This window comes from Herpailurus yagouaroundi, unplaced genomic scaffold (assembly GCF_014898765.1).
Source record: "Herpailurus yagouaroundi ecotype Mexico unplaced genomic scaffold, PumYag 28, whole genome shotgun sequence".
NCBI classification, from domain to species: Eukaryota; Metazoa; Chordata; class Mammalia; order Carnivora; family Felidae; genus Herpailurus; species Herpailurus yagouaroundi.
This window is the reverse complement of record NW_024412376.1, coordinates 105,607,638-105,621,433: the sequence shown is the minus strand read 5'-3', so window position 1 is coordinate 105,621,433 and position 13,796 is coordinate 105,607,638. Positions and strand designations below refer to the sequence as shown.

Genomic DNA, 13,796 nt, shown 5'->3' with positions numbered 1-13,796 from the left:
ATGATCCTGTGCAAAGCTTTTTCTTTTTTATTAAAAAAATAGAATTTTGAGGGTCATTTTCTCACTCAAAGTTCAGTATTTTGAATTTACCTATTTATTTATTTAAGTGATCTCTGCACCCAACGTGGGGGGCTCAAACTCATGACGCCAAGATCAAGAGTAGTATGTTTTACCTACTGAGGCAGCCAGGTGCCCCTAGTATTTTAAATATAAAGACCTGGTAAGAGAGCCAGAATACCAGGAGTCTTGTTTTCAAGGAGGCTTTCAGTATCTAGTTTCTGGAATCCCAAACCATAACCATGATGTTGTAATTGAAGGACCGTAGCTGACCTCTGTTTTCCTGGAAAGAAAGTTTTCACAGATTACCTCCAACACATATGAGATTCATTCAAAGTCATGGAGGCAGTCAGCACATTATAAAGAATATAAACCACCCAACTTTTTAAGTGTATGATGACTACCTTATCCCAGTCTCCTTCAGTAGACTCTGAGAAGTCCCAGTGAACACAGAGCCTGTGCTGGGTGCTGTTCAGGGTGAAGCAAAGATGCCCTGAACACCTGTACAGCAGATGGTGGAGATGGGATCAGTTCAAGTGCCAAATAGTTTTAAATATGTTGCATGTATAGTGGTTACAGAATTTTTGTATTTGTAACAAGTATGTATCCTCCACTCTGAGGGTCTCAAAACTCCTTCCTATATCTAGAAGAGTGTTACTTATTTTTCATTCTGGGTTGAAAGTAAATTGGAAGTTTTTTTTGAATTCTTGAAGCCATCAACATGATTGTTTTTTATATCACTTAATGCATATCTGAAGTAGCCACCTCCGGAAGCTCCTATTTCCCTGGGCCAGCACACTTTTAGCAGGAAGCGAGATGCCTTGGGATAGAATCTGCTTTGGGAGCCAGTGTGATTTTGTGGTAAGAGCATGGCTTTGGAATTTTTGGTCCCATCAGCTGTGCAGGAGCCAAGAAGGATGTGGGTACAGAGAGAATCTCCTTCTTCCATACCTGTCAAGGAGAGAGGAAGGGAAATGGTAATGTCCACAACGTGGGAGACCCAGGTGGCATAGTTCAAGAATTCTCAAATGTTTCCCCTCTGAAATTCTAGAATGAAGAGCTTCGAAACTTGTCCCTTTCTGGCCATGTTGGATTTGACAGTCTCCCTGACCAGCTGGTCAACAAGTCTACTTCTCAAGGATTCTGTTTCAACATCCTCTGTGTTGGTAAGTGACTCACCTCTTGCTGCTGAGCAAGGAGTCTGACCCTTAGCTGTTGGCAGGTGACTGTCAGAGTGGCACTTTTCAGGGAAAGAGGGGAATGATAATTTTGTTCGCTTTTTTCATCAGTAAAGCAGGGCAATAATACCCGCTCTGTATATGTCACACAGTTACAGAGGTTGAGACTTGTGTTTGGTAAATGTTTTGTAAGCTTTGTGATGTTACTCAAATTGTTTTTATTTGTGTCACACCATCAAGCAGTCGTTCAATATTGTTATTAAAATATTTATTTTAACTTTTTTGGGCGGTGGGGTGGGGAGGACTTAGATCCTAACTAGACTATAGGAAATTGTAAGAAGGAACTGATATGTACACACATTGTAAGATCATTGAAAAGCATTTTTATTTCCAGGGTCTCTGACTACAATGCAACAGTTACCACCGTTGAGGTCTTTTTAAAGATATACTACCTAACATAAGTAAAATCTGAAATTATTCTTAACTACCTTAATAAACATAATGTTTAAATTTTTTGTTTTTAGAGCAAAAGAATTTAAAATTCTATTTTATAGTTGAAATAAATTTTCTGCCCGAATTATCAAATTAAACTTCGTTTTTATTTTTTTAATTTTTTTTTTTAATGTTTATTTATTTTTGAGACAGAGAGACAGAGCATGAATGGGGGAAGGTCAGAGAGAGAGGGAGACACAGAATCTGAAGCAGGCTCCAGGCTCTGAGCTGTCAGCACAGAGCCTGACGTGGGGCTCGAACTCACGGACCGTGAGATCATGACCTGAGCCGAAGTCGGACGCTTAACCGACTGAGCCACCCAGGCGCCCCTAAACTTCTGTTTTTAAATTGGAATTTAAAATTGACCATAGTTTATTCCTGGTAGATAACTGGGAAAAAAAACCCAAGAGACCTGATTTATCTGCTTCCTCAATATGTTTGTTTGTTGTGTTGTTGTTGTTTCAGAGTGGGTGCCAGAGGGGGAGGGGCAGACTGAGTGGGAGAGAGAGAATCTTAAGCAAGGTCCATGCCCAGCATGGAGCCTGACCCCAGGGTCAGTGTGGGGCTTAATTTCACAACCACTGTGAGATCATGACCTGAGCTGAAATCAAGAGTCAGATACTTAACCAACTGAGCCACCCAGGTGCCCCACCTCCTCAGTATGTTTTATGTATCCTGTAAATGTTGTACATTAGCCTAGGCCTCTGGCCTTGCTACTTTTCTTCTGTCTTAGCCATATCCTTTTTAAAGTAAGAGAAGGAAAGTTAGAAATGAACATGGGGGAAAAAAGAGGAAAATAGAAATATAAATTGGTTGGTTTGAAGCAGAAATGTCCCTGGAACAGATAATGGCCTTTCCTTCACTGTCACTCCTGACGAATGGCCAGGCTATACAGCGGTAAAGTGGTTTGGACTGCACCGTTTTGTGGCCATTGTCTTCTGGGCGTATACTTATGAGATATCAGTCTGAGATGGACAGGAAGAAATTACACATATGTAGCCATGTGGACCATCCTTTCCCTAAACTTGGCAGAATGTACCAGAGTTCTCTCATCCAAGTAAAATGAAGTGAATTTAGAAAAGGTATGCATTAAACATAAGAACCATCATTTTTAAATTTTCTTGGTTATTGGGAGAAGGGGCAGATATTTTCTTTTTCAAAAACTTCTTGGGGCCACCTCTCTGGCTCAGTTGGTTAAGCATCTGATTCTTGATATCTGCTCAGGTCATGATCTCACAGTTCGTGAGATCAAGCCCCAGTCTACTGTGTTGACAGCATGGAACCTGCTTGGATTATCTCACTCCTTATCTCTCTGCTCCTCCTCCTCTTGTGCATGCATGTGCTTTCTCTCTCCCTCCCTCTCTCTCTCTCTCTCTCTCAAATAAACTTAAAAAAAAAAAAAAAAAACTGCTCGAACATATTAAATGTGGCCCCTGTAGTGGGTGTTCATTTGTGGAGAGCCACAACTGGCACATGAGATGAGCTCCCACTCTGGCATTATGTCTTAAGCATTGGATAAGAGAATAACTGGAGAGAAATATGACCACAGCAGCCTGCTCTCATGCATTCCCCTTTTCCCTGCATGAAGCCATTTAAAATTCAGCAGCAGAACTCCTGAATGGCAGCTAGTTGTACAGCGTGGCATAAATGAGTTGTCTTTTCTCTTAGGGTAAATGCTCATTGCAGAGCAGGGCAATTCTTCATTAGCGTAGCAATTTGTTGGCAATTTGTTGATTTTCTATTGAAAAGTGTGCTAAATTGTAGGCCAATTACTATTCTGGCTTCTCTTCCCCATTCCCCCCAACCCTGTCTCCAAAATCAGCTTCAAGAATACATGTGAGAGTTATGTCCCAGCCCCTGCAAGCAGGGTAAAGTCTTTCAGTGGGGTTGGGCTGGCTGGAAGGACCTGGTTTGACCCAGTATGTAGTGTGCAGTGGGGTGTATTGGCTCATTGGCTGACCCTGTCTGCTAAATAGCACAATTAGGATGCTGGTTGGAATTCATCACAAGCCACATGCATGCTGCCCTGATGGATTTGTAAAGCAGCTGCTGTCCTGACTGTCCTAGGTGGGTGAACATGCCTGTAATCTTTATTCCGGGCTTATTTTTGTCTTGTTCTTTTCTTTTCTTTTCTATTCTTTTTTTTTTTTTTTTTTAAGGGAGAGAGGGAGAGAGTGCAAGTAGGGGTGGGGCAAAGGGAGAGAGAGAATCCCAAGGAGGCTCCATGCCCAGCCTGACTTGGGCCTCGATCTCACAACTGTGAGATCATGACTTAAGCTGAGATCAAGAGTCAGATGTTAACCAACTGCACCACCCAGGTGCCCCTGGGCTCATTCTTAAACATTAAAAAGAAAAAAAAAAATTTTTAATGTTTATTTATTTTTGACAGAGAGAGAGAGAGAGAGAGAGCACACGAGAGAGAGCAGGGGAGGGGCAGAGAGAGAGAGAGACACAGAACCCGAAGCAAGTTCCATGCTGTCAGCACAGAGCCTGACTCGGGGCTCAAACTCAGGGGACTGCAAGATCATGACCTGAGCTGAAGTCGGATGCTTAACCGACTGAGCCACCCAGGCACACTCATTCTTAAACACTTTTAAAATCAGTTTTTAATCTAATTAAAATAATATGTATTTGTTGCTTAAAAAATTATAAGGTCTCCCCCAGCCCTTTTCCCCTCCTATCCTATTTCTATTCCATAGAGGTAGCACTGTGGAATCCTTCTAGAAATCTTCTGTATTTTGCCATACTTAAAAATTATTTTTGGTGGCTTAAAACAACACCAATTTATTATCTTACCGTTCTGTAGAAGTCCCACACGTGTCTCACCAAACTAAAATTAAGGCATCCATAGGGCGGTGTTTTTTTCCAGAACTTCTGGGGGAACATACATTTCCTTACCATTGCCAGCTTCTAGAGGCGACCTGAATCCTTGGCTCGTGGACCCTTTCTTCCATCTTCAAAGCCAGCAGTGTTGCATTTCTCTTTGATTGTTTTTGTATTAGGAAAATTTCCACAGAGAACTCCAGAAATCTGGTTTAAACTCAGTTAAGAGGCCTCTGCAACTCCAAAGCACACTAAAAAGGTAATCTGCGGAATCATGTAATTAAGAACAGCTGTCTCTAGGGATCCGCAGCATGTTTTCAAGACTGTGTCTCTGGTTCTTGATCCTGCTTGCTTCTGCTTGGCTTCATGTTCAGGCTTTTTCTTCATGGGGGTAGTATGGTTTCCAGCAGTTTTGGCCGGCTTAACAACCCCAGAGGAAAGAACCAGCCGTTCTGACAAGTCTCGCTGAACAGTCGCAGGATGTCTCTGATTGACCAGGCCTGAATCATGTGCCCACTCAGGGTGGGATCAGGGGTTAGTCCACCGCAAAACACAAGAGGTTCCCCGTGAGAAAGAAGACACAATCAGAAAGGAGGTTGGGCATGGACAGATACAAACAGATCTCTCACAATTACATAAATACTTTTATGTTTTGGTTTTATACAAATGAGATCATGCTGTTCATATTCTTCTGTTACTCCTCCTCCTCCTTCTTCTTTTTCTTCTCCTCCTCCTCCCTCTCCTCTCCCTCCTCCTCCTCCCCCTCCCCCTCCCCCTCCTCCTCTTCCTCCTCCTCCTCCTCCTCCCCCTCCCCCTCCTCCCACTGGTCCTTCTTCTTTTTCTTCTGTGAATCCTGGCTATTCTTCCATGACTCCTTAGAGCCATTTGGCTGGAGCCAGCATTAGCTCTTTGGGACACCAGAGTGTCAGGATTAAGTATTAAGCATACTTATCCACAGAGGGTAGAACACATCAAATCCCTTTGCCACAAATATTTTATAGCAAAATATCTGTATACGAAAACAACTCTGCCAATTAATGGTCCATCTATTTTTAAAGTAAGGGTGTATGAAAAAGTATCTAGTTGATTGAAATATTTTGACAGCCACTCAGAGGAGTAGGTGTCATTTAATTTAAGTGTATCCATGGTACTTTCTTTTCACCTTGTCATCCTAATGTCCCTTTGTTTTTGTTTAAATTTATTTATTTATTGAGAGAGAGAAAGAGAGAGAGAGAGCACATGACAGGGGGAGGGGCAGAGAGAGAGGGACATAATGCATAGCCCAACTTGGGGCTCAAACCCATGAACTGTGAGCTGAGCTGAAATCAGGAGTGGGGAGGCTTAACCACCTAACTGAGCTACCTTGGGGCCCCGTGTATTTTAACACATTATGCACATGTGTGATAGTTATAGCATCATTTTCATGTGATAAATATGGGAGGGGATTGAGAATTTTAAAAAAAGAATTGTGATCCTTGAAAGGAAACTGATCATGTTTATCAAAAAGGTCTTAGAATCTAATTTTATTTTGTGGCAAGAGCTTTTACCTTGCAAAGAAAGGAAACAAACCAGGGCAGAAACTAATCCTGTCATGAGTTTAGTGTAGTTTTAGAGGGAATGAATTAAAAGTCTGGTATGGGATTAGAACCCATCTCTGTTGAGTCCTGGAAAGAAATGTAATAAAGAGGAGAGTAGTATTCACTTAGGAGGGACGAAAATTCTTGGTGTTAAATTGGGCATCAGAACACCCAGGAGTTCATAGTCTCCCTTCCTGCCTTCCATCTTGCTTATAACACACAAAATCACCCCCCACGTTGCACTTGCATTTAAATAAAGCCATTTCTTTCTTATTCATGCTGTATTTCTCCAGAGAGTCTAAAATTATTCAGCCTTTCTTCACAATCTTAAATTTATATATCTTATTCGTTTTCAAAAATGGCATTGGATCTATGAGAAGCTTCAACATCAGTCCAGAAGTATGTAAGTTCTTTGTGCATATACAAAGATGGATAAAATACTGTACCACACATGCTTTCGAAGAGCAACCAGTTCAGTAGTAGGGTCAAAGTAAATTAATAATACATCTTGAAAATAAAAATCTTTCTTATAATCCAGCTATAGTTGTTTTGAGAGGATGATAGAAGAGGAATGGAAAACACACAAGTTTAAGATCATTTTAGCCAAGACTACAGTATCAGCATAAACTGTGGAATTTTACACCTCAATTTTTTTTCTAAAGAATTTTATTAAGAGATTTTTATTTGGGAACAGCTGACACAATGTTACATTTGTTTCAGGTGTACACTTTTATCCTGGTTTGCTTTTCTAGGAAAGGATATGAAATGGTTTATAGGGTGAAATAATGAGTAAATGCATAAAGATAAGATTAACCTGAGAAAATAAAAAAAGCCAGAGATAGGGTCAGAACTCAGAGCTATCAAGTCAATCTGTGCCAGTTAATTCTGTCAGGGATACATTTGTCTCTCAGCCAGTGGTCAGAGCTTAGAGTGAACCCATTCATCCAAAGGACACTCACTGAGCACATATTATGTGCCAAACATGAGTTAAAAGTTCAACAGTGTCAGATTTATAGTATTTGTAAAGTAAAAACTAAATAGTTGCTGCAGATGAAATAGTTTCCCCTAGAAAATTCTCCCCAGGGATTTTGAGAAGAGCTATGGTGTGTGTCACTACAGCTAGGCCTAGGTTCCTGGGTATTCCCTAGATCACTGCATTAATCCATGCAATGCCAAGTGTCATAATGCCGTTCTTTCAAGTCCCTCATGCAGGCTGGTGGTATTAGCCAAAGCATGTTTCATCAAAGGAGTTAAAAAACACAGCTTAGGTACATAGCTCTCTGATTATGTGGCTCCATCCAAGAATAAAATCTGGAATATTTAGAGGAGGCAGGCAGACCTTCATGCACAATTACTTGGATAATTATATAGGTTGCCAAATGTGGCAATCAGTAGAAGATGCTGAATCATCGATCAGCATTGATCAGCATCACCATTGATCAACTCAATCTGCAGTTACCTTCTAATTAATAATACAATCCTTCTGTGTCTTTTTTTCTTTTTCTTTCTCTGTCTCTCTCTTTGTTAATGTCCAGCTTAGGGCTTGTGGTTTAAATAAGCCTGAGAATAGCATGGAAAGTAGCACTGCTTCCCTCTGTGATGTGGGTGTCATGTTCACCAGCACTGGCAGGTCAAGAAAAACAGAAGCCACAGATAGCACTTGAAGAGCAAGTCTCTCCTGCAACAATGGAATGTTTAGGCAGATGTGTTTATAGCAGAATACACAACAAACTCTGAAAAATCTACCAGAATGGTAAATCTCAGTATAAATTAACACCATGATCATTTTTCCCCCCTCAATTAACTTTTAATAAATGCCTGTTCTGTGCCAGATAGTCTGCTAGGGAGTTCTGAAATGCTTCAGAGTTGGTGTTAGTCATTTATTTTCTCAAAATATTGTTATGGTTATTGGGTTTGAATCCAAGCCTTTGCCCAGTAGGCTTTCAGTTACTCAATTAGAATGAAGCCTTTTTGCTCTTTTGGGTATCTCAGAATTATAGAGGATGCCCCACTTTCCGAGGATAGAGAGAGGCCTCACAAGCTAATGCACTCAAAACCTCCCCTAGTTCTGTAATTCCTTTTATTCCAAAATCTGTCATTTCCTTCTCAGCTGCTTTTGGTGAATCACACTGCTGCTAGAGTAGCTGCATCTAATTACGGCCCTTAAAAGCACGGAGCATAGAAATGGAAAGCAAAGCACTCTGAAATTTAGAGGAACAGTGGTTTTTCCAACCCATTGATTAACCCTGTGCTATAAGTAGTGCCTGGAATGCTAATTGTTCATAATTTCCACCTTAATGTACATGATAATTAAAATTACCTTGCCTTAAAAAAAAAGAAAGAAAGAAAGAAAGAAAGAAAGAAAGAAAGAAAGAAAGAAAGAAAAGGCACGATGTTCCTGATTCACACATGCTTAACTAACTCTCAACCTAGTAAAATGGGATGGTAATTTCAGTCCTAAGTAACCAAGAATCCTTACCATGTAAATTGAAGTCTTGATTGCTGTTTTAGGAAAAGAGATGAAAGTTAAATGGGTCACTTTGTACTGACAGAAACTTTAACCTTGTGGAGAGAGGTTTATAAGATAGTTCTGCTCTTGTTCCTTTGTCCAAGTTCTGAAAATGGATAAATCCTGAAAAGAAGTTGGCTGCACTTGAGAAAGTTACACAGGTAGCAGGTGCTTCAAATGACTCCAGTGCCTACAGTACTGACTTGCCTACCAGATTCTAAGTATATAGAGTGAGAGCTCTCTTTGTTTCTGTATCCATCACATAGTAACTTTGTTTTGCTCAAAGTTATTTTTGTTAAGCCATGAAACATGGATATGAATGTTTTGAGCTCTATCACATTAGGGAGCAGAAACTAGTTCAGGTGACTAAAGAAAAATTTTTTTTTAATGTTTATTTACTTTTGAGAGAGAGAGAGAGACAGATAGACAGACAGAGTATGAGTGGGTGAGGGGCAGAGAGAGGGAGATACAGAATCTGAAGCAGGCTCCAGGCTCCAAGCTGTCAGCACAGAGCCCGACACAGGGCTCAGACTCACAAACCGTGAGATCATGTCCTGAGCCAAAGTCAGATGCTCGACCGACTGAGCCACCCAGGTGCCCCTAGATAACTTTTATTGATGGGCTTTTTTGTAAGAATATTCAAGAAGCCAAGGAAGACAGGAAACAGTCTTCAACTGTTGCTAGACTTTGTGAAGATCTGGGATGACATTCAGGATATTATAGAAGTTCAGTCAGTATCATTTGTATTCTCTGTAGCATCTATGCTTGTCACAGAGTACTCAAATATTAGTAAGGAATGAATTTTGGATACTAAGCTCTACCTCATCTATCTGCTCTCTTTTCCTGTATTCTCAACTAGTTGTCTGTCAACAACACATCTTCTATTTATTTACAGCCTTTTCTGCCTCAAGGCTTCTTTTCTTTTCCATGCTGTTGCTTTGTGTGTGGATTGTGTATCTCATTCAAACTCCGAAAGAGAGAAGTTCTAATTGGATGGACAGGTCACTGTCCAGCTTAATGATCAGGCTGCTCTAGGTATTTTTGGTCAAGGGAGCTAATCCTGGTCCAGTTACCTGTGGTTACTAGCAAGATCACAGGGTGTGGTCTTGCTCATAAGAGGAATGTAGTTATGGCAGACACTTAGAATATCATTCCGTAACAATAAATTAGAGCCTGACTGCTATTCATTCATGTTCCAGGTCAAATTCTACGCAATGGGAGAGCACCATATCAAGCTAGATCATTCTTGTATTCCCAGAACTTGGCACAAAGTAGGCACTGGAAAAAGTACTGGCTAAATGAAGCCTGGTGAAGGAGGACATTCTTTGATCTTAGATGTATAAGGGCCCAATGGGAAAGGTTAAGGAGTAAGGCAGATGTACTTCAACAATTTTTATTCTGTGAGTGAATTGTTATTGACAGTGGTAAAACATAAAGCTTCTAAGAGAAAGCTCAAATCCAAAAAGACTCCGTCTTCACTTTCACATTGTGTTTGAAAGCCATGAGTATTATTACAGAACTTCTCATTAATATGTGGATTTGTCGTTACAGTGGGACTGTTGCAAATCCCAGAGCTCTTCTTTTTCCCATAGAACTGTCACCATCCTAAAAGTCTTTATAGCAATCCTTTAGAAGAGGAACATCATGGGATTTGGATTTGTTGAAAGAGCTGCAGCATATTGGCATGTTTAAATTGAACGGGAAGTGTAATTGGGAAATTTTCCAGATTTGAAAAACAAAGGCATTGTTATGGATAATGTTTCTTGATTTTTACCTCCCTCTTTCCATGATCACACACAATCAACCACCACCACCCATGACAAAGGTAGGTTCTTTCTCATTGCCAGCTATTTTTGACTCAACATAAGAATTGGGTTGAAGAGAGAATCTTGCCGGGTGCCTGAATGGTTCAATCAGTTAAGCATCTGACTTCGGCTTAGGTCATGATCTCATGGTTTTTGACTTTGAGCCCTATGTCGTGTTTTCTGCTGTCAGCACAGAGCCTGCTTTGGTTTCTCTGTCTCCTTCTGTCTGCCCCTCCCCCTCTTCCTTCCTTCCTTCCTTCCTTCCTTCCTTCCTTCCTTCCTTCCTTCCTTCCTTCCTTCCTTCCTTCCTTCCTTTCCTCTCTCTCTCAAAACTAAAGATTAAAAAAAAGAGGGAATTTTGCTTGGCATGATTTTGGAGGCCTAGCTCACGTTCTTCATTGCTCCTTCCACATTTGGGTCTCATCATTTTGATTAGAGTAGTGTTACCAGTCCCTGCCACTCTTCTTTGTACACATTAGAGCTGCGATAAACACAGATTTAACTATCAAAGTGAATTAACAAGGCCGTTGTTGGAAGTCATTCAACTGCATTTAGTCTCATTGTCACAGATATCACCTTGAAACTGGGAAAACTATGTAATAAGTGTTTCCCATCTTGATTCCAGTTGAATAAAGAAAGAAAAATGGGAATAATAGGGAGGATTCACACAGATGCATAACTAATATTAGGAAAGATCAGGCCGTCGGTTTCTCTATAATAGTAAAGTCAGGATGCTGTGTTGGTTGAGTGTAGGTGTTAGAACCACACAAACTTGGGTTTGAACCCTGACTCTGCCACATAACAATGTGACTTTAGACAACTCCCTTTACCGTAGCTAGGCCTTACTGTCCTATCTGTAAAATGAAGGAAACCTATTTAATGGAGGACAGTAGTAGGATTTAAATGCGATAATGCATGGGAAGGCCCTGCTACAGGACCTGGCACAAAGTAAGCCCTCAGTAACTTTAGCTGGATTTGTTATTATTGCTGTAATTGTCAAGAGTGTTGTTTTGAAAAATGTAATTCTTTTCAACTTTAGATGGTATCAGGTAATTTGGTGACATCAGATAATATAAATGAGATCAGTCTTTTTTTCCTGGTATCAGAAACAATAGAGTATTTTTTAAAGTTCTATAACTTCACACATCAACATTTAGGAGAAGAAGAGATACAGTTTATGTCTTTGTAATGTACAAACTGACCACAGGCAAGCTTACAGGTTCTTTTTCTCTATATAGAGGTTAAGAACAGCATCCTGACCTGTAAGTACAAGATCTTTTATGCTAATTGGTTTCTGGAATTCATTAAGACTTTTCTAGGGAGATATTTGATCACATAGGTAAAGAACTATCTTTTCATAGTGGGATTTCTGGTGATACTGACTTCTAAAATTTTTTTACAAATATAAGAAATTCCTAATGAATTGAACTGATGTCTGAGAGGCATTGATAGACACATTCTCTGATGTCTCTCTTGTGGCCACGTAGGTGAGACCGGCATCGGCAAATCCACGTTAATGGACACTTTATTCAACACCAAATTTGAAAGTGACCCAGCTACTCACAATGAACCAGGTGTCCGGTTAAAAGCCAGAAGTTATGAGCTTCAGGAAAGCAATGTACGGCTGAAGTTAACCATCGTTGACACTGTGGGATTTGGAGACCAGATAAACAAAGATGACAGGTACGTTTTGGGATTTTGTGGGGATATAAATGGATCAGGAGATAGCAGGACTTGTCCTGGGTAAATTCAAAGGCTAAAAATGTTCACTAATTATGGGGCTGATTTTCTGTTGCCTAAAAGATAAGACATTCTTTTCCTCTGAGAAGTTTTCTTAGAATGTTCTTCCCCGATGTCAGAATGAGACAACACAGTTGATTCTAGCTCGTGTAAGGAAAAAAGGAATTTCTTAGGAATACATTAGCTTATGGCATTTTTCCAGCAGGGTCATGGAACTAGATTTGGGACCTTTCCCAGCAGGAAAAGCAATCTAGAGAAACACTCAATGATCCAACAGGACAGTTAGCAGAAACCCCTGCCACTGGTCACCTGCCACTGGTACCCGTGATGCTGAGGGGAGGTGTTTAGAACCTCCACCAGTTCTGTCCTAGAGTTGGGACAGTGTTACAGGATGATTTTTATTGCCTTCCCTATCCCTTGCAAGGAGAACAATGGTGGCCTCTGCTGTGTGTTCCTTACTCCCTGCTTCTGGGTCTTGTGTGGCTGCATCTATATGGTAGAAACTAAACCACATCTAGAATACTAGCTGCAAGAATCTGGGAAATGCGTTGTTTTTGTTTTGTTTGTTTGTTTTGCAACTCTGCAAAATAAGAAGGCATTAAAGAATCAGGAATTCAAAAATGCATCTGCCAAACTCTCCTAGTCCCTGAGGCACATTGGGATTTTGACTTAACCCCCAAATTCTTACAGATTTTGAATGAAAACAGAGCTGATGAGATTCTGCCAAAGAATCCACAGCTCAGGATTTAGGCGACCTGGGTTAGAGCCTGGATTCTGAGATTGACAGGTTATGGGACCTTGACAATTTATCTCACTTTAAGAGAATGTCACCAGACGATCGCTGAGGTCTCTTCCCGTGTGATCCTGTATTCAGTCCTATTCTTAGGCAGAGGCCTAAGGAGGGACACTGTGAAAGGCAAGGCCTGGAAGAGGGGTATGGTAATAATAGGGGGGTATTCCTGTATTTTGATGTCTTTGGTCAAAGTGGTATTAGCTCCTAAAACCTCAAAGTGAAGAAAGCATTTTTATGGAAGATCTGTTGGAAAAATCTTGATTTCCAGCTGGCACAGATCTTGCTATTGATGTGAGTGCTTGGTGTGAGGCACTGAGTCTTCTGTGAAGTGTCTGGGTCTTTCTGTAGGCTGCTAAAGGGGTGGGCAGCATGCCTGGTGCAGAATTGTCAAATCGAGTCTGAGTAATGATTGTGGATTCAGTCAAGCCTAATGGGGAATTGAGGTCAGCTGGATTAAACTTTCCCTTTCTATCCAGTGGAGTTTGTTAAGCTAATAAAGTAATGTATACAATAATCCATATATGTGGAAGAAAAGATGTGTTTAAGCTGCTTAAGAAATAAAATACTTTCTAAGAATTTTGTTCCAATGGTTTGTGTGTAGATAGAGGTTACTACCTGGTAAATCAATCTTATGTATTCATTCATTAAAACTGGTTCACATAAACTTGAAGATATAATTATAATACAGTAAGGTTTTATTTTTATTTTTAGAAAACACATACTCAATTTATAAAGCCAAGTAAGTTTGACTCTGCTCTCTGAGTTGCTATATGCCTTTATTGAGAGAAGCTGTTAATCTTAAAACTTCCTGGTGCTCAACCC

General features: G+C 40.4%; 1 protein-coding gene across 5 annotated transcripts in view; it reads left to right on the top strand.

The window, feature by feature from the left end:
• The window catches only part of SEPTIN11 (septin 11), a 90,991-nt gene that overhangs the window by 45,339 nt on the left and 31,856 nt on the right, over positions 1-13,796 (top strand). For all 5 annotated transcript variants that reach the window (XM_040480606.1, XM_040480585.1, XM_040480599.1 and 2 more), the window contains exons 2-3: positions 1,109-1,223; positions 11,929-12,124. In XM_040480606.1, coding sequence (XP_040336540.1) covers positions 1,109-1,223; positions 11,929-12,124 — 311 coding nt within the window. The remainder of the gene's footprint in view (positions 1-1,108; positions 1,224-11,928; positions 12,125-13,796) is intronic.